The sequence below is a fragment of the Capra hircus genome, chromosome 13 (assembly GCF_001704415.2).
Source record: "Capra hircus breed San Clemente chromosome 13, ASM170441v1, whole genome shotgun sequence".
Classification (NCBI taxonomy): Eukaryota; Metazoa; Chordata; class Mammalia; order Artiodactyla; family Bovidae; genus Capra; species Capra hircus.
This window is the reverse complement of record NC_030820.1, coordinates 61,167,236-61,194,476: the sequence shown is the minus strand read 5'-3', so window position 1 is coordinate 61,194,476 and position 27,241 is coordinate 61,167,236. Positions and strand designations below refer to the sequence as shown.

At 41.8% G+C, this 27,241-nt stretch overlaps 1 protein-coding gene and 1 pseudogene across 6 annotated transcripts in view; one reads left to right on the top strand and one right to left on the bottom strand.

Annotated features, from left to right (window-relative positions):
- The window catches only part of ASXL1 (additional sex combs like 1, transcriptional regulator), an 89,494-nt gene that overhangs the window by 5,155 nt on the left and 57,098 nt on the right, over positions 1-27,241 (bottom strand). For 5 of the 6 annotated variants that reach the window (XM_018057698.1, XM_018057700.1, XM_018057701.1 and 2 more), the window contains 8 exons: positions 5,917-6,037; positions 5,741-5,838; positions 5,087-5,183; positions 4,471-4,623; positions 3,094-3,257; positions 2,878-2,974; positions 1,392-1,497; positions 476-1,106 (listed from right to left, as the gene is read on the bottom strand). In XM_018057698.1, the coding sequence (XP_017913187.1) occupies positions 476-1,106; positions 1,392-1,497; positions 2,878-2,974; positions 3,094-3,257; positions 4,471-4,623; positions 5,087-5,183; positions 5,741-5,838; positions 5,917-6,037 (1,467 nt within the window). The remainder of the gene's footprint in view (positions 1-475; positions 1,107-1,391; positions 1,498-2,877; positions 2,975-3,093; positions 3,258-4,470; positions 4,624-5,086; positions 5,184-5,740; positions 5,839-5,916; positions 6,038-27,241) is intronic. The other variant, XM_018057699.1, reaches the window with a different exon arrangement.
- LOC106502773 lies at positions 6,046-8,724 on the top strand (annotated as a pseudogene).

Here is a 27,241-nt window from a genome sequence, read left to right as displayed (position 1 = left end):
GACTTTCCAGGCAAGAGTACTGGAGTGGGGTGCCACTGCCTTCTCTGAACTGGGACCCTAGTAGCTTAAAAGTCATGGCCTAGAGAATCAAATCATTTCATAGCTGTACAAGACATCACACCATTCTGAAGAGACCCTGCTCAAGGGCTGTTAAGTTCCCTATTCCTAAATTTAATTTCTGGTGGGACAGTGCGAGTCACTACACAAAGAATCTACCACCACCTAGTAAAAGATTTTAAAACCCCTCAGGGTTCTGACCCGTAGAGATAATGGTGAACAACCAAGTGAGGAAGAGAAGAACCTTAGCCCTGGGCTATTGGTGTTAGTCTCAAGAACAGCTCTCTAGAGAGAGCTCTACACTCTCACAGAATTAGCACAAGGGCCCAGGGCCTTCTGTCCCTATAAAGGAGCCCCACAAATCTCCTGTCTCTCAAAGGCCCAGGCACAGGGCAGCCAGGATCACATAGCCACCTACCCGGATGGGCGGGACTTTGGGCTCCTCTTTGGTGGGCTGTGGCTTTTCGGGGTGAACACTTTCAATTGTGTTACGAAAGGACTGACGATCTTCAAGCCGGGGCTTCTTTTCGGGAAAGGAGGCAGAGGTCGCCTGCTCAAAGGATTTCCTCTTCTGATCCTTGGGTTCCTGATCCACGGTCTCCTGCAGCAAGCTGGGAATTCTGTCTGGAGACGCAGAGACACGTGCTGGGTCACTGGGACTGGGCTGGAGCCGGGAGGCCACAGTTTCCGCTGGGAATTCGGGACTCTCTGGGTTGGATGCTGCGGAGGACGTGCCAGGTGGGTGGGGGCTGCCCACCCCTGTTGCGTCGGTCTTAGCCTCCCCGTCCTTGTGGAGGGGGATGTCTAGTGCCACGGACTGTGTGTCTCTAGCGATCTCTGCTTGTTCTGGCTCCTGTCTTTTGTACAGATTCCTTCGGGCTCTGGTTCGAAGATCTGGCCGAGAGCGTTTCTTGAAATGCCCATCTCGCTGCCGGGTGGCTGGGCCACGCTGTGGTCGTGTTGATTCTGAGACACGCAGGTCACTCTTGATTTCAGCCTCCTCCTGGCCCACATTCTGCTGCAATGACTCTTCTTTGGTTAAACCCAACCTGCAAATCAAAGTCAGATTGTCAGCTACAGGGCAGAGAGAGCACATCACTACATATGACATACACTCAGATACTAGAATTCTCAGAACAAAACCAATCTGCACGGTAACTATGTGAAATCCTATGTCAGCTTCCTCACAAATGGCATCAAGTCAAATGAGAGTCCCTGCGATCTCCAGCTCTCGGGAAACATAGCAACACGCACAGCTTTGAAAACACCTGCTCTGCCCACCCCCCACCCACCATCCACAGAAGCCACACAACTCATAGCACCCAGGGCCTTACTTCTGTCCATAGTAGTCTTCGAAAAACTTTTCTTTCCATTGTTCCACTTTCTTTTCCTTCTCCATTTCTTGTCGTATCCTGACCTGCATCTCATGAGTGAATTCACCTAGAGAGAAACAAAACTTTTTGAGTAGCATATTAAGGAGATTAATATGCCTCAGGAAAAGCCAAATCCTGCTGTTCTACCATGTCAGGAGTTTACAAAACAACACGTGGCTTTGGGGAGCTTGGAAATCATTCCCTACCCTTCACTATCTTCATGCTGGCTCCTGGCTCCCTCCTAGGCCCTCTCACGTCCTGCCCTTACTCAGGACAGAACTAACATGTCTATTATAACGGAAACTGACTCCTCGCTAGGGTCATCAGTCCTTGGAAAGCAAGCAACATACTGATCAAAAATGCAAAACAAAACCAATCAACAAGAGAACAGTTCTTACTCCACACATAGGGAGAAGTTAACAGAGCAGGCTGAGGCAGGCCTGCTGACAAGGTGGGCCCTTGGCTGACATCTGGGAAATTGGATTTCAGGAGGGTTTCCACCCCTTAACTGACAGGAATGGCTCACTGTGCCTAAACAGTTTATGCAAACCAGATGGCTTAATGGTGAGCACCTGCTTTCCTTCGGGGAATCTCAAATTCAGGTATGCACCAAGCAGAGGCTTCCTACATGATCACCTCCCAATAAAAACACGAGGCACCAAGTTCTGGATGAGCTTCCCGGTAGACTACCCTTCACTTATATGTTCACAACTCCTTGCTAAGGGAGCTGAGCATATCCGGTGGGACTTTGCTGGGAGAGGACCTGGGAAACGTGCGCCTGGTTTCCCTCATTTCCCTTTGCTGATTTTGGTCTCTATTCTTTCCTGAAGTAAATTACAGCTGTGAGAACAACTATGGGCTGAGTCCTCCAAGCAAATCATCAAGCCGGGAGAGAGGTCCTGGGGACCTCCCAGCACAGTTTCCACATAGCCTCCCCACAAAACTGAATTAAGAAAAGCTAACAATCAGGACTTCCCAGGAGGCCCTGTGGTTAGGACTCTGTGTTTCCACTGCAGGGGGAATGGGTTCAATCCTTGGTCAGGAAACTAAGATCCCACATACTGTGCAGCCAAAAATTACAGAGAAGCTAATACTCACTCCAAGTGACAATGTCTAAAAGGACAAGAGTACCTGGTGGAACTTAAAAAGCAGGTCAATGCCATGGTTACTGGAAAGAATAGGAGTTTACAGTTTTAATGATGAAGAGGCAACATAGATGAATATATATACACACTAAACAGTGAAAGCTAAACACTCTTGTAGCTTCTTCAGAGCCATGGGGTACTATATCCACCATATCAATTAGAGAAAAGCCTGCTTTATACTCAATACTCCTTGAAAAAAAGATCATTGAAAAACAAGTGTTTGGATTTTAAACACCAGGAGACAAGTGATACCACACATGGCAGGCACCTCTCAAGCCACTGGGATGAGAATGTCTACTCACCATCAGCCAGGCGTTCCCGCCAGCTCTGAGCTGCGTGGGTGAAAAACTCATTGTTCAGCGCACTACTGCTGAGACGTAACAGGCCATCAGTCCCCACCTAGAAGGAAAGAGGCCGAAAAAAAAAAAGGGCACACGAATGAAACAAACAATAAAGAATCTTAGAAAGAGAACAGAAGCTGGTGCAGAGAGCGCACAGAGGAAGCCTCCCATCCATACCTGTCTGTCTACTTCGGGCAGGAGGAAGAGGAGCTGCTGCTGGAAGTGGGACGGCAGGGCATGGAAGGTCCGCGAGTTGATCAGGGCCCGGAGGTTGGTGTTGACAAGAATGGACCCAGGCGTCTCAAAATCTATCTCTTCCCCTCTGTTGCGCTTCATTTGACCTGTAATTTTTCAAGCCATAAGAAACAAAATGTAGATTTTCAGCTTCTTAAAGCAAAAAAGCCAATGCCAACTGATGGAAAACTTTGGTGGCAGCACCCAAGCTTCCCAGAACTTATCTGCACACATTCCGTTCAATCGTCCAGTCTAGTCTAACCTGTTGGCTACCACTGAACTTAAGAGAACACCTGGGCTGGCATCACCTCAGACAAGACTCTTGTAGCAGATTGTATCACAGCCTGAAGGGACAATCTTCCCAGAGAAACTCAGGCCAGGGGCAGACTCTGAACTTCCCTCCCAAAGCTGGAGAACAGGCTCCACAAAGTCAATGGGAGAAATTACGAAGCTGTCTAAAAGCAAACCTAGTGAGTGTCCTACAGAAAAATCTGCAGAAGTCTTCTGTGAAGGGACTGGAGAGGTCTGACCTCCAGGCAGAAAGGTAGTAAGAGCTGCTTAAAGCCCACTGAAATGTCAGTGCCTCTCACAAAGGCCTCGGCCAATGGGATACAGACCTGTGAGACTGAAACGGAGCACTGCTGAGGAGCTGGGGAAGCTACAGGACAGCAAGCCTTGCTGCCACTGGGACAATGGCTTATTCTCATCCTCAGAAGCCAAGGTTAGTCTTCCTAACAGTTTCATGGGACCCTTCTACAAAAATCCAGCATGTGGGCTTTGAGACATAGAGCCAGAAGTAGCAAATGGCATACTAGCCTTGCTAAGTAAGCCCCACTGGAGGTAGGGGGTGCATGCTACTGAATTTATTTGCATGCCCCAAATGGATGGCTCCCACTCCAATACTGACTAGGTTATAAAAAAAGGGCGTCTGATGTGGAGAACAAACTTGGCAGGATGCTACCAAAGAAAGAAAACAAATGCTGGAATGCTCCACTGAGAAGTTCAGAAGCCATTTTCACTCACTTGAGCACTTTCTGAGCCATATCAAGGCAGGCAGAGGCTAGGCCCTTACAGGGACATACAAGCAGCACTGGGGTACCATCTGCGCCCACAGGGAGTCCTCTCAGTCTAGCAGAGAAAACTCTCTGTGTAATAACCAAACTACAAGCTGAAAGCCAAAGGAAATAAAAAAAACAGAGGGCCACCCAAGAAGTAAAAACAAACCACAGAAACTATAAAGGAAATGGAGCAGAAGACATCATCATCTCTAGGCCTGCAGGGGCCCCTTACAGGTAGGGAAATGAGCGCCATGCCACTCACCTGTGGCCGGCTTCCGGAAGCCTCTTAGGAGCGGGGCAGGGTCCCGGGCGAGCTCGGCCTGGCCACGGATAGCAGCGCTGCCCAGGGCCGGAGAGCCGCCGCTGCTGCTGGACGGGCTGCCGCTCTCGCCATCGGCGTGGCGGCCCGAGAACCCTGAAGGCACAGCATTCCACGGGTCAAGAGCATCACGCGCTGCGCCCACGGCTCTCAGACAAGCTTACTTCTCCCAGCTCTCCCTGAGATGCTGCCAGCAATACCGGTGCTTCCACGGCCCAGCCTGGGGCTGTCAGAGATCACCACCTCCTGGTCTGGCTTTAAAATATCATGTAAGAATGCCAAACCGCTGTCTTTAGTTTGCACAGCACTGCACCTTTTACCAAGCACCTGCACACGCCTTCACCGGACCCTCACGACCGCCCCGTGAGGCCAAGGGGAGGGCGCCCAGCGGAGCCCGCGCCAGAACCTAGGTCGGGTCTCACCACCGTGGTGTGCTGCCCGTCAGAGGAGGGCTCCTGACTGTACTGGCTCGGCACTACCTGGGCCAGAAACTGCTGCTGGAGGGAGGCAGGCCCCAGGACCTGAGGAAGGAGCATCACAACCACGAGGTGGCACGTACCTGATGCTGATTCCACGTGGGCCCCGTTTACCTTCAGAGGAGTCAGGACAACTCGAGGCAGCATCACCCCTGTCTTTTTCTTCTGCTTGTTTGCCTGCTTCCCCAGAGAGAATACAAAAGGAGCCCGTGTCACCTGCAGGTCACACTAGCCATCCCTCTCGGACCACTGTCTCCCCCACTGTCTTGTAAAAGAGAATTAGTGTTCAACCAGTAGGGGCAGGTGATGCCGACTGCAGCAACGACTCAGGCTATGGAGCCACCGTGCCAAACATCATCCCATACTGAAAGGAATGCACTGTTATCCCCAATTTCCAGATGAAGAATCTACCCAAAGCTAGTGAGTGGTGGGTCACAATTCAAACTACTGACTCCCAAGCTCATGTTCTTTCTCCCCACTGTTCTACTTCTCCCTGCATGTTCCCAGGTTTTTCATAAATACAAACGAAATCATCCATCCACAGTAAAAAGAAAAAACAAACCGCTCTGTTCTCAGATCTACTGCCCACTTTCCCTAAGGCCCACTGTCAAATGATGCTAACAGGTAGAGACCACGGATTTTCTCCACACTTCAGCATGCTCACTGAACACAGCAGGAGGAGTTCTATCTTGTGCCTGCCTCTTCATCTACCCAACCCAGTCACGAAGCACTCCCACCTGTGAGGAAGCTCTGTAGCTGTCCCTGGGGTTGGAAAGAGGCCGACTCTGAGATTCCGTAGAACAGGAAGCATTTGAAGATGTTTCATCGAGAGAAACTGGAAGAGAGGGAAGTAAAGGCTAGTCCCCAGCTCGACTGTTTGTGGCTCTTCGCCCATCTTGTCAAAGGCACTTACCATCGTTTTCACCACTCACAGTGCTGGCTTCATTAGACCCACAGCTCTCCACATCAGCTGTGTCCTCTGGCTCCTCTCCCTCCACCGCAGCTGGACTGCGAGACCACTGCAGGGCATCCTTCTGTGACAACAAGGCATGACTCAGGTGAGCAAAACCCTACATATCCTACAAGCACAGCAGTCATTCCTAACCATGTACTGCTTACGGAGAAGCGGGATTTAGAATACTGATTAAATTCCCATCCCTTTCTAACTGACCTCTTTCTTCGAAAATTCTTTTCATATATACATCAAGAAATTCAGATATAACTTTGCATCTAATCATTCATTAAACATTTATGAGGTGCCTCCTATAAGCTACACCATGCTAGTTTTGTGGTGGGGGGTGGGGTGGGACTAAGGAGAGGAATCAGAGCCCTGCCCCCAAATGAGTAGAGGAGAAAGCCCAAGCTGTAACAATACAAAGCACAGGGATAGAAGAGAGCAGGGGCAGCCCAGAACAGGGAGCATCTAACTGAGCTGGAGCAGAGAGGGTCTGGAGGTACAGAAACAGGATTAGGACCAGGGAGGTAAGTTTTCCCAGGAGATGGGCTGCTTGGGCTGAGTTTTAAACAGCGGGCATGTGAGAAATTGGATGTGTGCGCAGGACAGAGACAGCAAGAGGGTTGATGACTGTCATGACACTGTGCTGAGGGATTAAGACTGATTTATTTTACAGTCTCTGAAGGATATTAATCAGGAGAATGATCTGAGTTTCAGGAATTTCATTCCATTAACCATAGGAAGCCTGGAGGCAGGAAGAAGAGTTGAGACTTTGACAGAAAGCCCTTGAAAAGGATAAAGATCTAAAGTAAGACAGCAGGAAAAAGGTTAGCGTGTAGAGGAGAGTGCCACTCCAAATTTCATCTCCTAACAAACATTTCTTCCAACAGTGTCTGTTGAAGAGTCTCAAATCAATATCCATTTCCAAGGAAAACTTAGGAGCTATCTTGAAAGCAGGAAGGAGTATGAATGAATACTGGGGGATGGGGAGGAGGGGGGGCAGAAACAGACTGGGGTGGGGATGCCTTCTTTGAATAAAAGTATGTGAAAAAGAATAGGCAAGGCTTCTTGGGGGGGCCAGGCGGTGTTCTTTCGGCGCGTGACTGTCGACAGCCATGGCCGGTCCCAGGGCTGCTTTCCGCGGCCTGGGGGTGCCTTGTTCAGAGCTGGGGCCTTAGGCTTGGCCTCCTATGGGGCACATGGAGCCCAGTTTCCAAATGCCTATGGGAAGAAGCTCTTTGACAAGTCCAACAAACATCATTTCTTACACGGCCTGACCCTGTTAGTGGTGTCCCTGTGCAGAAAGCCCCTCTGGGCTGGGTTACCACTAGCTTCTGGAACTACCTTATTCTGCACCATACTACCAGGCTCTGAGTGGAGACCCCAGCTTCCAGAATTTGGCTCCTGTGGGAGGGAGCCTGCTACTCTTGGGCAGACTTGCCTTGGCTCTTTGAGCTTTCTTGTGTTTAATTTCTGAGTACTTTTTTTTAAGAACTGGAGCAGGGAAGGAATTAAAAGAGAAAGGAAAAAAAAATTGGCAAAATCATGATTATATCACTTAAAAACATGTCAAAAATTTACAAGGGAAACCCACAAAATTCTAACTCATTAATTCCATGGGTCCTTTGATCTACTATATAATAGCCCTTACTTATCTTCAGGTTTCTTTAACCTTCCATGATCAACCATGGTTTAGAAACATTAAATGGAAAGTAACAGAAATAAAACAATCCATCAGTTTCAAACCGCCCGCTGTTCCGAGTAGTGGGGTGCAATCTCATGCTGTCCAGGTCTGACCCCCACCTGGAAAGTGGACTGTCTCTTTGTCTAGCATACCCTGCCCGTGAGTCGCTGAGTGGCCACTGCGGTTATCAGATCGACAGTCATGGTTACTGCAGCGATTGTGTTCAAGCAACTCTTATTTTACTTATTAATGGCCCCAAAGGCAAACACGGTGCTGCTGGCACTCCTTACTCTGTCTGATTTATACTTTTTACTGTACCTAATATATAAAAATTAAACTTTCTCATAGGCAAGTATGTATAGGTATATACAGAGCTAGGTACTATCCACAGTTTGAGGCCTCCCCTTGGGGAGTCTTGGAACGTACTCCCCACCAGACAATGGGGGACTACGGTAGTAAGTCTTCATCAATTTGTTTTCATGAATTTAAGCCAATATCATTCTGACCTAATTAATAAAAACAAAATGGCTTTTTATATCTTTATTTCTTTTCCCTACCAACCATAAATATGCCTCAAGGATCAAAAGCTAAAGAGTACTTTTAGTGTTAATCTTGCAATTATGCTTATTGGCTGCCATGTTCTTAGAATGATGCAATAAATTTATTCCCTCAATCATACAGGCAGACTAACATAAAATACTCAATTTAATGAAAAAAGAGGTTTATTAATTGTCAAAAAGGACCCCAAAACTCCGGTTCTGGCAAAAGTGTGGGGAAATCACAAATACTCTTGGTGAGAGTGAAAATGGTACTTAAAAGTTTATATACAGATAGTGAGTTAAGAAATTTGTGAGCAAAAATCTAAAAATGATATACTTTTTAACCCAACATCTCTAAGATTCACACAGGACATTATTTTAAAAAGGAAAAAATCAATCAATTGAACATTAAAATTAATATTCTCTGTTCAGCAAATAATTCCATTAATAGAGTAAAAAGGGCAGGCTACTCTACAGAGCTGAGGAAGAGAGCTCCAACTCATATAACCAATGAAGAACTTGTATCTAAACTCCCTAAGTCAGGAAAAAAAAAAAAAAGGCAACCCAGGGACTTCCCTGGCAGTCTAGTAGTTAGCACTCTGCACTTTCACTAAGGGGGCTCAGGCTTGATCCCTGGTTGGGGAACTAAGATCCCACACGCCATGAAGTGCAGTCAAAAAGAAAGAAGGAAAAGAAAGAAAGAAAAAGACAATCAGGAAGAAAAATAGGCAGACATGAATTAGGTACTATACCAAAGAGGATATCTAAATGGCCAACGTTCACATGAAAAGATACTGAACCTCACTAAGTAAGGAAGACACACCAAAAAAAAGCAAATTAAAACCACAATGAGATGATATCACATCCACAAGAATGGCTAAAATTAAAGTTTAACGATACCAAGTAGTGCTAATGAGGATGTGAACAAGGACACTGAAAATGGATTCAAGCATTTGAGAATGTAGTTTGGCATTATCTGACAGTTGAAGATATAAACGTCCTATAACCCAGCAAGTCAGTCCTAGGTTTCAATTCCCTGGAGAAAGACATGCATGTCCACATCAGGAAGCATACCCAGATGCTCACGACACCATCATCTGTAACTTCGGCTGTAAACAAAGTGCCCATCAGCAGAATCACTACATGGACTGATCAACGACTGTACTGACCAATACACAATAAATGGATATCACACAATAATAAAAAAACCAGTGAGCTACAGGTACTTACAACATGGATGAACTGTATTGTGCTTATGTAGGAGAACGTCCTTGAATCAATGTACACCCCTTGTGTCCTTTCCCTTTTTAAAGAAAACTGAGGGATAATTTACAAAGAGTGAAATGTATACCACCTGATTAGTTCTGACAAATGCCTATCAAGACACAGGCCATACCCAGAACCCCTAGAAGTTTCCTTTGTGCCCTTCCTAGTCAGTCTGCACAAACACTGCCCCTCTCACCCAAGAGATAATGGTTGTTTCAATGTCTACCACTGGAAACTAGTTTTGCCTGTTGTTGTTGTCTGTGTAAACGGCGTGCGGGATCTTAGACTCATGACCAGAGATCGATCCGTGCCCACCGCAGTGGAAGCACAGAGCGGTTCACCGCTGGGCCGCCAAGGAGGTCCCTCAGTCTCCTGTTCGTGAGTCGTCCGTGCTGCTGCATACATCAGCAGTTCATTACAACTTCACTTTTAAAGAGAAGCTGTACGACGAAAAGCAGTACAAAGAACACCTGCCATATAATTTTTACCCATGTTCACCTGGTAACACAAACAAATGTTTTTAAAATACAAATCTATTCGTTTGGAAGGCAACTGGCAAAGAGACTAGTGATGAGGGTGAGGGGAACAATCAGTATTAATAAATAAAACCAGATAAAATATTTTCCCATAAGTCAAATGTTTAAAAAAAAATCTATACTGTCTCTTAGGGAAGGCTGATTGATTGATCGAAGGGTTGTTTAACGTGTATTATGAAAAGCTAAGAACAGACCAACCATTCAAGAGTATATTAGAATTCCTGACCAATGCATAGCAAGAAGAAACAAGAAGAAATTAGAAGAAATCAGACTATCATAATTCCTAAGTATAATTAGCTACATTGAAGATCCAAGAGACTCCAAACTAGTATTCAGCAAGGATGTAAGATTCAAAATCACATCAAAAGAAAAAAAAAGCCAGTGATCCTAACATCAGCAATAATACCAATGATTAGAAAATGTAATTTATAACAACGAATGTAAGTTACTCTGAGATAAAGCTCACAACAGAAACATAACCATTTTATGAAGAAAACAAAACTACTGACACAGGTTTAAAACCAAAATAAATGGAGAGCTATATCATGTTCTTGAAGGTAAGACTCAACACTGTAAAGAAGTCAATTCTTTTCAAACTGACTAGCAGATTCAATGAAATTCAATAAAACTCTGAGCTGAATGATTTTTTTTAGTAGTATTTGATTGTACAGGGACAAGCAATGGGCCGCAAATAAGCAAAAGATATTTTCAAAAAGGAACAAGATGAGAGGCTCTGCTTTTTTAAAAAAATAAAGCTCTAGTAAATTAAAGGAGTGGGCTTCCCTGGTGGCTCAGACAGTAAAGAATCTGCCTACAAAGCGGGAGACCCAAATTTGATCCCTGGGTCTGGAAGATCAACTGGAGAAGAGCATGGCAACCCACTCCAGTATTCCTGCCCGGAGAATTCCACGGACAGAGGAGCCTGGCAGGCTACAGTCCATGAGGTTCCAAGAGTCAGACACAACTTAATGACTAACTACACATACAAATTAAAGGAGAAGATTAGCAGTGCTAGGGGGTGGGGAAGGGGAGAACAGGAAATGATTGCTAAAGGGTGTGGGGTTTCTTTACAGGGAATGAAAATGTTCTGGAATTAGATAATGGTGATGGTTGCACAGTTACGAATATACTAAAAGCCACTGAATTGTACACTTTAAATGGGTAAACTATATGGTCTGTGAGTTATATCCCAATAAACTTGGATAAAAAATTGCTTACTAAATTCAATACCTTTGAAAACATGAACAAATCTAATAAAAATTTGTAAAAACCAAATAAAGAACATTAAAGTATATAAAAAGCTTATAGATCCAAAGTAAAACATCATTAGACAATGGTCTATTACTGTTTTAACTTTCTTATGTGAACCCTAAAGGAAAATTAAAACTAGTAAAAAGCAACCTCTGTGTATGCTTGAGAAAAGGCTTTATCCTTTTTTAAAATACCTAATGTAAAATAAGTTCTTTGAATTTGAAATCCATTTGCATTATCACAAGCAATTTCAATATTACAGCTGTCAAAGAGAAAAGAAAGAGCTATTCTTTTGAAAATGAACACACTCTTTCAATTTAAAGAGAAGAAATTGTCTGAGATCTCACTAATGACAAAAAAGTAGTTTTCATCAACCAGAAATAAATTCCATCAACCAAAATAAATTGGTTGATGTGCCACTGATGGCTGCAAACAAACTTTCTAGTTGACAGGCCCGTGATCTTTCCTTTGAAACCCCTGGGTCTAGATGTACTTTAGAAGTTAAGATTTCCTGAATTTCAGAATGGCAATATATCATATTAACACGACCAGTAATCCACAATCACAGATGTTAATGTTTTTTGAATTAACATATATGTATATACCAAGTGAAATAAATAGGTTTAAAGTGTCCCTGTCAGTCTAGAGCAGAGATTTGCCACCAAATGAGTTTAGACAAGCCAGGTTTTTACTACCAAATGAGTTAGGAATAAGTTTTTTCAATTCTCAAAGTGTTTTGTGTTTTAGTACTGTTAATAAGGGATTTATTCAGTCGGTGAGTTGTGTCAGTCTCTTTTGCTACTCCATGGACTATTACATAGCCCACCAACATCCTCTGTGCATGGGATTTCCCAGACAAGAACACCAGAATGAGTTGCCATTTTCTTCTCCAGGGGATCTTCCCGACCCAGGGATTGAACCCAAGTCTCCTACACTGGCAGGATTCTTTACCACTGAGCCAGCTGGGAAGACCAAACAAGGGATTACTAGACCATGGGGAATTTCCGCGTAGCTCAGTGGGTAAAGCATCTGCCTGCAATGCTGGAGACCTGGATTCAATTCCTGAGTTGGGAAGATCCCCTGGAGAAGGAAATGGCAACCCACTCCAATATTCTTGCCTGGGAAATCCCATGGACAGAGGAGCCTAGCGGGCTTCAGTTCATGGGATCGCAAGACTTAGAAACAAATTCTTTCTTCTTTCTAGACCATTAAAAAAGCACTTTTCTCAATAAAAATTTTAAAACATTTAGAAGTTTTGTAATTCTACTTTTCTCACCAATAGATATAAAGAAAATGTAATGAAAGATTTTTGAGCCCCCCCAATGACCACCTCCATTTTACCCATTAAAAGATAGGGAAGTTATCTCCTAGAAAAATGTCACACATTTGCATATGAAGAGTACAAAAGTAAAAGGATTATCATTACAGCAGTTTTACTATTACAGTTTGTAATTGGGCAAAACTGGGAAAAAATGTGAAAAACCTAAATGTCTATAACTGGGTACTGGATAGATAATATTGATATGATATACTACTAAACAGTAGGTAAGAGGAATAAAAAAATACATCTACAAAAACAAAGCACACATTTTTCATGGATACATATGAATAAGAAGGATGCACTTTAAACTGATGATCTTTGGTTGCTACTGGGAAGGAACAAGGGCCACAGGCCTGGATGGCATGAATAAGGGTAGGGTTTGGTGTGGAAGTCAAAGGCATTTCCCACTTTCTCTGCACAAAAGCTGCAGCTCCCATTTAAACAGGGTGAAATGAACACACACACAGCTCTCTGCAAACTCCTGCAGCCTCATTTGGAATGGCTGTATTTTAAACGGTATAAACACAAAGAGAAAAAAGGAAGAAAAGGAAGCACATGAGAACTATCAACAGAATTACAGAAGATGAATAGTAGGAAGACAAGAAGTGACTGAATACTCAGCAAGGAAAGACAACTGAAGTCTAAGACAGCAGAAGGAAAAGTCACAATGAGCAGGCCAGCCGTACTGTAAAATCCCTACAGGGACAGGGATTAAGAGGCACCAGGAACCACTGCCGACAGAGGTGAGGCATGGGAATGAAAACAAGAGAACTGGTTGGAATTCTAAGAAGTTAGACCTCTCAGATCTCCTCTCTGTCCCCAGTCAGGCAATACTCTCCTCCAGGTCCAGAAGAAAACAGGAGATTTATATTCTGAATGGACTAAATCAGAAAGGTTCTGGAATAGAGGGCCTCCCACATGGTGTAGTGGTAAAGAACTTGCCTGCAATGGAGGAGACCAGGGTTCAATCCCTGGGTTGGGAAGGTCCCTTGCAGAAGGGAATGGCTACCCACTCCAGTATTCTTGCCTGGAGAATTCCATGGACAGAGGAGCCTGGCGGGCTACAGTCTCTGGGGTCCCAGAGTCAGACACAACTGAGCTAATGCTTTTCTGGAACAGAAGACATTAGCTCAAGGAGTACGGAGAGAGTGAGGTGCCACACTCCGTAAGCCAAAGTATTAAGTCAAAGACCTGTACAAAATGGTGATACCACTAGCTCTCTCCTTCAACTTGACTCCCAAAGCTCTCCCAACAGTGGCAGCCCTACAACTCCAACCCCAGACTGCTCTCTGCTACCTGGCAAACAGTGACCAGCTGAAGGAAAAACACCTTCAAGGTACAGACAATTGGAGGAATTTAAAAAACACAACATCCAGGTCCCCACTCGACGACAGTCGACAAGTAGCGTCCGCAACACAGAATGTGCCAGTTCTCACCGTGAATGATCTATCAAGGCCCACCAGATAAGTAAGCACTACTGCTACATGAAGGCCAGCAACCAAAATAAACAGAAGGAACTGAAAGAAAACAGAGACAATGAAGCTCCCACAACAAATACTCTCAGAGAGACAAAGACAAGCACAAAATGCTATTTTAAAAAAACAAAAAGAAGAAACATCTGAGACCACGAGCAATGTGCTAGTAATTTAAAATAATACCCCCCCCCAAAAAAAACAGCAACAACCAATAGGCTATTCCCCAGAGAAGTGACTCAAAAGAAAAAGAGAATGGACTGCATCAAGAAAAGTCCCACATACAACAAACAGAAGTTCCAAAAAGAGAAAAGAGAATAGAGGATAGTATGTTTTCCCAAAATTAAAAGACCCGAGTCTTCAGGTTTATTTAATAAGGCAAAATGCCCTGCACAATGAATGAAAAAAGACCCATTCCACAGCATGACCCCACACTTCCAATGCAGCGGCACAGGTTCGATCTCTGGTCGAGGAACTAAGATGCACTGATGCACCCCAAAACAAAAACAAACAAAACAAAAAAACCACAACGTATCCTGGAAATCACTCTTTCGTTTTACAGACATTCCTTCTCGTTCTCTCTCAGCTGTATAATGCTCCACGACGCAAACTACCAAAGCTTGTTCATGGAACTACTTCCCTACATGAAGGTATTTACATGGCTTTTAAATATTTTACAAACAGAAACACCACTGCCTTGAATAACCTTGTGAATCTATGCTTTTGTATTATTGAAGGTATATCTTCAGGGTAAATTCTTGAAGTAGAAACGATGAATCAGAAGGCAGATGTAGAAGTAATTTTGTTAACAGCCAAGTTGCCCTCAAAAAAAGTTGTACAGATTCGCATTCCCAAAGCAAAGTATGACAATGATTGTTTTCCCACAGCCTTAAAAGGAGAAAACATTGTGATACTTTAAATTTTGTTGCTTTATGTGTTTCAAGTAACACAACCACACTGAAGGAGGGCAAGGGTGGATCTAAAGCAAGCAGCAACTCCTGAAGATAATATTTTCACTATATACACACACGGCCAATTCTGGAAGCATTATATGTTTATTCTAGAACTTAGCAAATAAGTAGATACAAAGTAGATAAAGTAGGGAGCCAAACCTAAATTTAACAGCCAAAAAATACAAGGCTTCCATAGAAGAAACTGTAGTAAATATTCACTGGCCAAGAAAGATTTCTAAAAAACACCAACTTTATCCTTTTAAAATGTTGATAAAATGATAAAATTTGCAATTTCTCAAAATTGCAGATTTCTAATCAAAGACAGCTTAAGAAAAATGAAAAGGCAGGGACTTGCCTGGTGGTTCAGAGGTTGGACACGGTGTTTTCACTGCCATGGCCCTAGGTTTGATCCCTGATCAGGGAACTAAAACCCCACATACTGCGAGGGGAAGGGGGGCAGATCTTAAAAAAAAAAAAGAAAAGGCAGCCAGCAGACTGGGAAAAATATCTGCAATACGTATATCTGACAAAGGATTTGTATCCATAGCGTATTGTTTTTTTAAATCTACAAATGAAAACCAAAATGACTATACTTCGACTTAGAAATAAAAAGGAAAGTGCTGCTATTTTCTTCCTTCCATTACGTGTGTGTGTATGAGAAAGGTGGAGAGATGAGCCCCAGTGGCCAAGAGTAGGATGTCAGAGTCCGAGTAGGGGACAGAAGGTGTTCACATCTGAGGGTAGCATTCATGGTGTGGGAGTGAGAGCTCAAGAAGGGTGAAACTCCCAAACAAGGAATGACAAGAGGCAGTGTATCAAAGCTCAAATTGGGTGAGGAGGGTGTTTATATAAGAAGGCAGCCGTGTGTGTGTGTGTCTGCGCGTGCGCGCAGGGTGGGGAGGTCAGAGTTTGTGCAGGTGGGTCCATCTTCCATGGGGGCCAAGCCAGGAGATGGGGTTGGAGTCTAAGATGGGTCAAGAGGTCATGTTCATGAGGGAAGGGCAGCAACAGTGATAGAGATTAATTATCTAAGAGACTGGGAAGATTAAACAAGTAAATATATTAAGAGAGATATATTAGAGATATGTATGTAAATATACGCAAATATTCCTTAGCCTCTTCTCACTGACAGGAACCGGGATCAACACCACCCCAATAACAGCAAGCATATCTAGAACCTAGATCTTGGCTTCTAAATACCACTACACAATAAAAGAACCAGTGTCAAGGTAGGCAAAGTACACAGTGAGCCTAAATCATCTTTCGCCAGAAAGATGACATCACTCCAAGAATGATGGGACTATGTCAAAGGGACACACAAACCAGACTGACAAAACTCCCACCAGCCACGTCAGGGACAACATGAACATCGGCAGTTAGAGTAGCCCCTGCTCACTCCAACTAGAGAAAGCCCATGCACAGCAACGAAGACCCAGTGCGGTCATAAATAAATTAGTAAGTTGTAACACACCAAATGAAACAGAAAACCAGGATATCATATTGATATAAACAACCCAAAATTTAGAATGGTATATCACAGTTTCAAAGCCCCTCCCACAAAATAGTTATTCAAAGGTGGCGGGGGGGGGGGAGAGGAGCTTTACAGCTATGAAATCTGGCAGATGCTCCTTAACCAAGTGGCATCCTTAGTAACAGGACACGTTGAAATAATGAGCAAACTGAGAAGATGCATTAAGAAGCGTCACTCCTCTGACGTGCCTGATACAGATGCATAACTGGACTCAGGAGTAAACCTAAGAAAACCCCAAATGGACACATTTTATGAAGTAAGTATGACATAATCTTCGAAAGAGTCAGGGCCGAGGAAAGAGGAAGGAACTTTTCTAGACTGAAGGAGACCAAAGGTTTAGAGCAACTGCATACGACATGTAAACTCTGAATCAGACTCTATGCATAAAGGACACTACAGGGACAACTGAGTGAAACTTAAATGGAATCCAAAGAATAGATGGCAAAAATGCCACAATGTAATTTTTTGAATTTGATACATGTATTAAGAACATGTAATACATGTCCTTAATTGTAAAGTTATACATTTAAGTATTATAACAAGGCTCTAAAATGGTTCCAGAAAAGTGATAAATTTTGCACTGTACTTAAAATTTTTTTGAAAGCTTATCATTGTTAAAAATAAATTCTTTTTTAAATGGGAAAAACTTTAATAGACAACTTATATGACATGAATGATCAGTAAGAACATGAAGAAAAGGTACTCAACAACATTTATCATGAAAAATATCAATTAAAATGAGGTACGTGTAAAAAAAAACCATATATTTCACCAACACAGTATAATTTTTCACAAAATTCAATACACATTCATGAGAGAAACTTTCCACAAACTAGGAACAGAAGAGAACCTTCTCAACTCGGTCAAGAGCATCTACTAGTATCTATAGGCTAACAAACACTAATGATAAAAGACTGAGTGTGCTCTGTCACTCAGTGGTGCCCAGTTTTTTGCCACATGGACTGCAGTCTGCCAGGCTCACCTGTCCATTAGACTTTCCAGGCAAGAATACTGGAGTGGGTTGCCATTTCCTTCTCCAGGATATCTTCCCAACCCTGGAGTCAAACCAGCATCTCCTCCATCACTTTCCCACTAAGACTGAGAAGAAGGCAAGGATGTCCACACACACCATTCCTATTTAACGTATCACCTGAAATCCTATCCAGTGAAATCAGACAAGAAAAGGAAATAAAAGACAGATACATCAAAAAGAATATATACATAAGTGGCCCTATTCACAGATAACATGACAATCTACATAGAAAATCCCAAAGAATCTAAAGGAAAAACTCCTAGACTAGGTGAATTTATCACATTCACAGGATATAGGCCAACATTTAAAAAAAAAATCAATCCTGTCTATATGCTAGCAATCAACAATTAGAAACCAAAATTAAAAGCACCATACTATTTACAAATTAAGGTATGTATCTAACAAGTCATGTACAGACTCTGGATGCTAAAACCCAAAACTGTTGATGAAAATACCAAAAACAATTTTAAGTAAATGAAAAGTCATACCATCCATAAAATGGAAGAGTCAACATAGTTGCCATTTCTCCCCAAAGTCATCTATTGGTTTAATATATTTACTACTAAAATCTCAAAATATTTTATAGATATAGTTAAGACAGTTCTATATGGAAAAGCAAAGATACCATAATAGGTAAAACAGTTCTGAAGAAGAATAAAATTGGAGGAATCACATCACCTAATTGAAAAACTTGTCAGATGGCTATACAACAGCAATCAAGACAACACAGTACTGACAGAGGAAAAGGCATATAGGCATGAATGGTCAGAGACCAAAAGCGGAACCATATGCAACACAGCCAACTGATTTTTTACAGAGTATCAGACAACTTAAGGGCCTGCAAGGCAGCTCAGTGGTAAAGAATCCACATGCCAAAGCAGAAGACCGAGGTTCAGCCTCCGGGTCAGAAGATCCCCTGGAGAAGACGATGGTGAGCCACTCCAGTGTTCTTGCCTGGGAAATCCCACGGACAGAGGGGCCTGGCAGGCTACAGTCCATGGGGTCGCAAACAGCCAGACTTGACTTAGCAACTAAACAACAACAAACATTATCAGAGGTGTATTTTAGAATCATTCTGACAGGAATCTGAACACTGCATTACAGACGGCGAAGAGTCTGAAAACCAGAGAGCGCTAATTAAGAGACTAATGCAATTGTTAGGCCAGGGGTAATTACTGCCTGAGTAAGAATGTTAGAACTGTAAGGAAAACGACTTATGAGCATTAAGAATGAATGAAAGGAACACATATAGGCCATTTCTGTAAAAGAAAGAAAAGGAAATAAGAAAACATTTATCTGTGTATCTTTATAAAAATAAACACAGGAACGATAAACTCCACCTCCAAATCACTGCAGATGGCGACTGCAGCCATGAAATTAAAAGTCTCTTGCTCCCTGGAAGAAAAGCTATGACCAACCTAGACAGCACATTAAAAAGCAGAGACATTACTTTGCCAACAAAGGTCCATCTAGTCAAAGCTGTGGTTTTTCCAGTAGTCATGTGTGAATGTAAGAGTTGGACTATAAAGAAAGCTGAGCACCGAAGAATTGATGATTTTGAACTGTGGTGCTGGAGAAGACTCGAGAGTCCCTTGGACTGCAAGGAGATCCAACCAGTCCATCCTAAAGGAAATCAGTCCTGAATATTTATTGGAAGGACTGATGCTGAAGCTGAAACTCCAATACTTTGGCCACCTGATACAAAGAACTGACTCACTGGAAAAGACCCTGATGCTGGGAAAGATTAAAGGCAGGAGGAGAAGGGGACAACAGAGGATGAGATGTTTGGATGGTATCACCAACACGATGGACATGAGTTTGAGTAGGCTCCAGGAGTTGGTGATGGACAGGGAAGCCTGGCATGCCGCAGTCCATGGGGTTGCAAAGAGTCAGACATGACTGAGCAACTGAACTGAACTTAAAAGCAAGACTCAAAAGGATACATTTCTAAGTAACTTCATCTGCATTTCAGAACAAAGTTCAAAAATATTAATATGAATACAAAAATATCCAGAATCCAAGGTTTAACTTAGAATGTCTGTCATCCAATAAAAAATTACTAGGAATGCAAACCAGAGGAATTTAACCTATAATGACAAAAATAAATAGAAACAGACCCCAAAATGACACATGGCTGGACTACTGAAGAGTCTACAGAAAGTTATTAAAAGCAAACCTTGAAGACACTGTGAGTGTGGGTTCAGTTCCAGCCCACTGCAATAAAGTGATTATCTCAATAAAGCAAGTCACACCAGCTTTTTGGTCAACACCGAAATCAGACTGATTATATTCTCTGCAGCCAAAGATGGAGAAGCTCTATACAGTCAACAAAAACAAGACCAGGAGCTGACTGTGGCTCAGATCATGAACTCCTTATTACCAAATTCAGACTCAAATTGAAGAAGATAGGGAAAACCGCTAGACCATTCAGGTATGACCTAAATCAAATCCCTTATGATTATACAGTGGAAGTGAGAAATAGATTTAAGGGCCTACATCTGATTGATAGAATGCCTGATGAACTATGGAATGAGGTTCATGACACTGTACAGGAGACAGGTATCAAGACCATCCCCATGGAAAAGAAATGCAAAAAAGCAAAATGGCTGTTTGGGGAGGCCTTACAAATAGCTGTGAAAAGAAGAGAGGCAAAAAGCGAAGGAGAAAAGGAAAGATATAAGCATCTGAATGCAGAGTTCCAAAGAATAGCAAGAAGAGATAAGAAAGCCTTCTTCAGTGATCAATGCAAAGAAATAGAGGAAAAGAAGACCATGGGAAAGAAAATTAGAGATACCAAGGGAACATTTCATGCAAAGATGGGCTCAATAAAGGACAGAAATGGTATGGACCTAACAGAAGCAGAAGATATTAAGAAGAGGTGGCAAGAATACACAGAAGAACTGTACAAAAAAGATCTTCACGACCAAGATAATCACCACATCTAGATGATGTGGTCATTCATCTAGAGCCAGACATCCTGTAATGTGAAGTCAAGTGGGCCTCAGAAAGCATCACTACGAACAAAGCTAGTGGAGGTGATGGAATTCCAGTGGAGCTATTTCAAATCCTGAAAGATGATGCTGTGAAAGTGCTGCCCTCAATATGCCAGAAAATTTGGAAAACTCAGCAGTGGCCACAGGACTGGAAAAAAGTCAGTTTTCATTCCAACCCCAAAGAAAGGCAATGCCAAAGAATGCTCAAACTACCACACAATTGCACTCATCTCACATGCTAGTAATGCTCAAAATTCTCCAAGCCACGCTTCAGCAATACGTGAACCGTGAACTTTCTGATGTTCAAGCTGGTTTTAGAAAAGGCAGAGGAACCAGAGATCAAATTGCCAACAACTGCTGGATCATCAAAAAAGCAAGAGAGTTCTAGAAAAACATCTATTTCTGCTTTATTGACTATGCCAAAGCCTTTGACTGTGTGGATCACAATAAACTGTGGAAAATTCTGAACAAGATGGGAATACCAGACCACCTGACCTGCCTCTTGAGAAATCTGTATGCAGGTCAGGAAGCAACAGTTGGAACTGGACATGGAACAACAGACTGGTTCCAAACAGGAAAAGGAGTACGTCAAGGCTGTATATTATCACCCTGCTTATTTAACTTCTATGCAGAGTACATCATGAGAAACACTGGACTGGAAGAAACACAAGCTGGAATCAAGATTGCTTGGAGAAATATCAATAACCTCAGATATGCAGATGACATGACTCTTATGGCAGAAAGTGAAGAGGAACTAAAAAGCCTCTTGATGAAAGTGAAAGTGGAGAGTGAAAAAGTTGGCTTAAATCTCAACATTCAGAAAACGAAGATCATGGCATCTGGTCCCATCACTTCATGGGAAATAGACAGGGAAACAGTGTCAGACTTTATTTTTTGGGGGCTCCAAAATCACTGCAAATGGTGACTGCAGCCATGATTATGACCAACCTAGATAGCATATTCAAAAGCAGAGACATTACTTTGCCAACTAAGGTCCGTCTAGTCAAGGCTATGATTTTTCCTGTGGTCATGTATGGATGTGAGAGTTCGACTGTGAAGAAGGCTGAGTGCCGAAGAATTGATGCTTTTGAACTGTGGTTTTGGAGAAGACTCTTGAGAGCCTCTTGGACTGCAAGGAGATCTAACCAGCCCATTCTGAAGGAGACCAGCCCTGGGATTTCTTTGGAAGGAATGATGCTAAAGCTGAAACTCCAGTACTTTGGCCACCTCATGTGAAAGAGTTGACTCATTGGAAAAGACTCTGATCCTGGGAGGGATTTGGGGCAGGAGGAGAAGGGGACGACAGAGGATGAGATGGCTGGATGGCATCACTGACTCAATGGACGTGAGTCTGAGTGAACTCCGGGAGTTGGTGATGGACAGGGAGGCCTGGCGTGCTGCGATTCATGGGGTCGCAAAGAGTCGGACACGACTGAGCGACTGAACTGAACTGTAGTCTATTAACTGTCTGATTGCATTACGTTTAAAAAAATAATGTACATATCTTAATTAAAAAAAACTTTACTGTTTAAAAAATGCTAACCATCACCTAAGACTTCATCAAGTCATTATCTTTTTTGCTGGTGGAGGGTCTCACCTTGATGTTTATAGCTAGACTGGTCAGGATGGTAGTTAAAGCCTAGAGTGGCCACTGCAATTTCTTAAAATAAGACAATAAAATATGCCAAATGAAAAGATTCTTTCATGAAAGATTTATCCATAGCAGGTAATGCTATTGGATAGCATTTTACCCACAGCGGAACTTCTTTCAAAACTGGAGTCAATCCTCTCAAACCCTGCCACTGCTTTACCAACTAAGTTTATGTAATATTCTAAATCCTTTGCTGTCATTTCAACAATCTTCACAGCATCTTTTCCAAGAAAAGAAACCACCTCAAGAAATCACTTTCTCTGCTCATCCATAAGAATCAATTCTTCATTTGTTCAAGTTTTATCATGAGATTAAAGCAATTCAGTTCCATCTTCAAGCTGCACTTCTAATTCTAGTTCTCTTGCTCTTTCCATCGCATCTGCATTTATTTCCTCCACTAATGTCTTGAACCATTCAAAGTCAGTCATTCGTGAGTGTTGGAATCAACTTCTTCTTTCAAACTCCTGCTTATTTAATGTCAGTATTTTGACCTCTTCCCACGAATCATGAATGTTCTGAATGGCATCTAGAATGGTTAATCCTTTCCAGTTTACTTTGCTAATTCTTTAAAATTTACTTTGCCAGGACCCATCAGAGTAGTAACTATCTATGGCAGCTTTATCCTTACAAAATCTATGTCTTAAATAATAAGATTTGAAAGTTGAAATAACTGCTTCATCCACGGCTATAGAACAGATGTTGTGTTAATGAGCATGAAAACACTAATCATCTTGTACATCTCCACCAAAGCTCTTGGGTGACCAGGTGCATTGTCAATAAGCTGTAATATCCTGAGTTTTCTTTTCCTGAGGATAGTGGATTTACAGTGTTCAGCAAACTGTGTTATAAACAGATCTACTTTCACCCAGGCTTTGTTGTTCTATTTCTAGAACACAAATAGATTTACTATTAATTCTTCAGGGCCCCATGATTTTCAGAATGGTAAATGAGCACTGACTTCAACTTAAAGTCACTAGCTGCATTAGCCCCTAATAAGAGTCAGCCTATCCTTTTAAAGCTGAGCTTCGACTTCTCTCTAGCTATGAAAGTCCTAGATGGCATCTTCCTCCAACAGAAGGCCACAGTGTACAGCCATCTTCGTTACTTACGTTAGTGAAGTCTTCTGGATAACTTGCTGCAGCTTCTCTATCACCACTTGTGGCTTCACCTTGCATTTTTGTTACAGAGATGGGCTTCTCTTCTCAAACTTAATAAACCAACCTCTGCTGGCTTCAGACTTCTCTTCTGAAGCTTCCTCACCTCTCTGTCTTCAGAGAACTAAAGAGAGCTGGGCCACATTCTGGATGAGGCTTTGACTTAAGGGAATGTTGTGGCTGGTGTGTTCTTGGGTTTTAACATGGCTTCTTCACTAAGCGTAATCATTTCAAATTTTTGACTTAAAGTAAGAAACACAGAATTCTTTCTTTCACATGAACACTTAAGAGGCCATTGTAGGATTATTGATTGGCCTAATTTCAATACTGTTATGTCTCAGGAACAGGGAGTCCCAAGGAGGAAGAGAGAGATGGGGGAACAGCTAGTCAGTGGAACAGTCATAACACACAGAAAACTTACTAAGTTTGCAGTTTTATCTGGGCACAGTTCATGGCACCCCACAACAATTATAACAGTAATATCAAAGATCACTGATCACCAAAACAAATAATAGTAATGAGAAAGTTTAAAATATTGCTAAAATTAGCAAAATGTGACACAGAGATATGATGGCAGCAAACGCTGTCAGAAAACGATGCCGACAGACTTGCTCAAGGAAGAGCTGCCATAAACTTTCAAGAAAAACCAAACAAAACACATTCCATGCAAAGCACAAGGTATGTCTATATATTTCATGTGATGAAAATTAAGCACATTAAGCAGAGACACGTAAAATATAAACAACACCCAAACAGATCTAACACTACGGAAAAAAAGGTTGGTGACAATGAGGATGTAGCAGAGAAACTAACCAAAACAAAACCAGAAGAAACAGAAACAGCACATCAGTAAGTTCTGAAACAATCTCAAGTGGTCAAACTATAAATTATAGGCCCCAGAGGGGGAGGGCAGGAGTCAGAGAAAAATATTTGAAGAAATAATGGTTGAATATTTACCAAATTTGACCCAAGAACTATAACAAAACCCAGGCAACAGGAAACATGAATCAAATCATGTCAAGGCACGCTGTAATGAAACTGCTGAAAAGCAGAAACGAAAAGAAAATCTTAGGAAATTGCTGACAATCTAGGACTCCACACTTTGACTGCTGTGGGTCCGGTTCGATCTCTGCTCAGGACATTCTAAAGATCCCAAGTGACATGCCTAAAAGATCCTGCCTGCTACAACGAAGACCTAGCACAGCAATAAATGAGATAAATTATAAATAATAAGATAAATAATTTATAAATTTTATAAACAATAAATAAGAACAAATTTTTAAGAAAAATCTTAAAAAGGAGAAGAAAAAGATACTTAGGAACGAAGATTAAAATAAGAGTACACATCTCATCAGAAATAATGGAAGCCAGAAGCAGAGGAGTAAATCCTCAAAGTACAGAAAGAAAAAAATTATCAACAAAGAATTCTGCAACAAGTGAAAAATATCCTTCAAGAAAGAAGGAGAAATAATTTTTCAGACACACAAATGCTTTAAAATACCATCACCAGCAGACTTGCACTACAAGAAACATTAAAGAAAGTCCTTCTAGCAGAATGAAAATTTCAAACAGGCAATAAAGAACACCAGACATTTCTTAAATCTCTCAAAAAGACTCTTAAAAGGACTGTTTAAATGAAAAATAATAACAATGTACTGTGGCGTTTATAACATCTGTGCAAGTAGAGTATATGACAACAGCAGTACAAAAACTTGGGGTGTGGGGAGTGAAGTATATTGCTATAAGGGTCCTAAACACAGGTAAAGTTGCACAGTATTACTTGAAGGCAAACTGTGATGTTAAATATCTATACAATAAATACTAAAGTAACCACTAAGAGAAGAAGAAAAATTATATTTTTTTCAAATCCATAATGCAAAAGACGGCAGAATAAGAAAAAAGGAACAAAGAATAGAGGACACAAATAGAAAACAACTAACAAGACAGTAGCTTTAAACTCTATAACATCAGTAATCATACTAAATGTAAACGGTCTACACACGCAACAAAAAGGCAGACATTAACAAACTGCATGAAAGCAAGATCCAACTATAAACAAGCCTACCAAAATACTCCTACGAAATACAAAGACACAGGCTAAAAGAAAAAGGAAAAAATACATACCATGCAAACACTAAATCAAAAGAAAGGAGTGGTTATATTACTATGAGATAAAGCAGCTTCTGGAGCAAAGAATATTACCTTTGCTCCAGAAATGGTGAAGATGATCAGTTCAAAATGACAGAGGAATCAGTTCACCAAGAGGAATGTAAATGTTCTCGTGCTTTTTAAAGTGAATTTTAAAATACCTGAAGTAAAAACTGGTAAAACTAAAAGAAATACATAAACCCACAGTTAGAGATTCCAATATCCCCTCCCTATATACAGTTATAATGCTAGGATAAGTGGATAGAAAATCAGTAAGATGAGTAAGAAAATACATAGCTCTGAAAAGCACTATCCACCAACAAGCTAATCAACATTTACAGAACACATCACTCCACAGCAGAATATACACTGTTTTCAAGTACACGTGGAACATTTATCCAGACCGATTGTATTCTGGGCCATAATACAAGCCTCAATAAAGTTAAAAGGATTCAAATCATACAAGGTGTGTTCTCTTACCACAACAATAATTACATTAAAAATCAGTAGCAAAAAGATCTCTGGATATTTCCCAAATATATTGAAAGTAAATATCAACCTCCAAATAACCAGTAATTTAAAGAAACAATAGAAAAATTATAAAGGCATTTTGAACAGAATAAAAATACATCAAATTGTGCTATACACATTAAATGCTTATTTTAGGAAAGAGGGACATCTCAAATAAATACCTCAGCTTCCATCATGAGAAAAATGGGGAGAAGGGAGCAAATTAAACCAAAATTGAGTGTAAGAAATAAAATAATAAAAACAAGCAGAGATCAACAAAACAGAAAACAGGTAAACCATAGAGAAGAGCTAAAGAAACTAAAAGCTGATTTTTCAGGTAATTACTAAAACTGATGAACCACTGCTGCTGCTGCTAAGTCACTTCATTCGTGTCCGACTCTGTGCGACCCCATAGATGGCAGCCCACCAGGCTCCCCTGTCCCTGGGATTCTCCAGGCAAGAACACTGGAGTGGGTTGCCATTTCCTTCTCCAATGCATGAAAGTGAAAAGTGAAAGTGAAGCTGCTCAGTCGTGTCCGACTCTTAGCGACCCCATGGACTGCAGCCCACCAGGCTCCTCCGTCCATGGGATCTTCCAGGCAAGAGTACTGGAGTGGGCTGCCATTGCCGTCTCCGATCCAGGCTCCTAGCTTCTTTCAAATGTGCGATACAGAACTACTAACTCTAGCCACCGTGCTATATATCACCATTGCATTCACTTTATAATTGGAAATTTGGACCTTTTAACCCCCTTCCCCTACTTTACCTACTTCAGATGAACCACTGGGCAGATTAATAAAGACAGAGACACAAATTACCAGTATCAGGAAGACAGCAATGACATTATTACAGATCCTACAAATGTTAAAAAGATAAGGAAATAAACACTATAAACAGCCTATGACAATAATTTTGACAATCTGGATGAAAAGGATACAAACTACTAAAACTCACCCAGGAAGAAAGAGATAACCTAAACAACTCTATATCAATAAAAGAAATTGAATTTATAATTAAAAATCTCCAACTTCATATGGCTCCTTAGGTGAACTCTATTTAAGGAAGAAATAATAGCAATTCTATAAAAACTCTTTCAGAAAATCTAAAAGGAAAAGATAGTTTCCAATTGCTATAATCTGTCCCCCACATCCTCTTCCAAATTCAAACACTGGAATCCTTATGTCCAATGTGACAGTATTCAAAGGTGGGACCTTTGAGCTGTGATTAAGGCATGAGGTGGA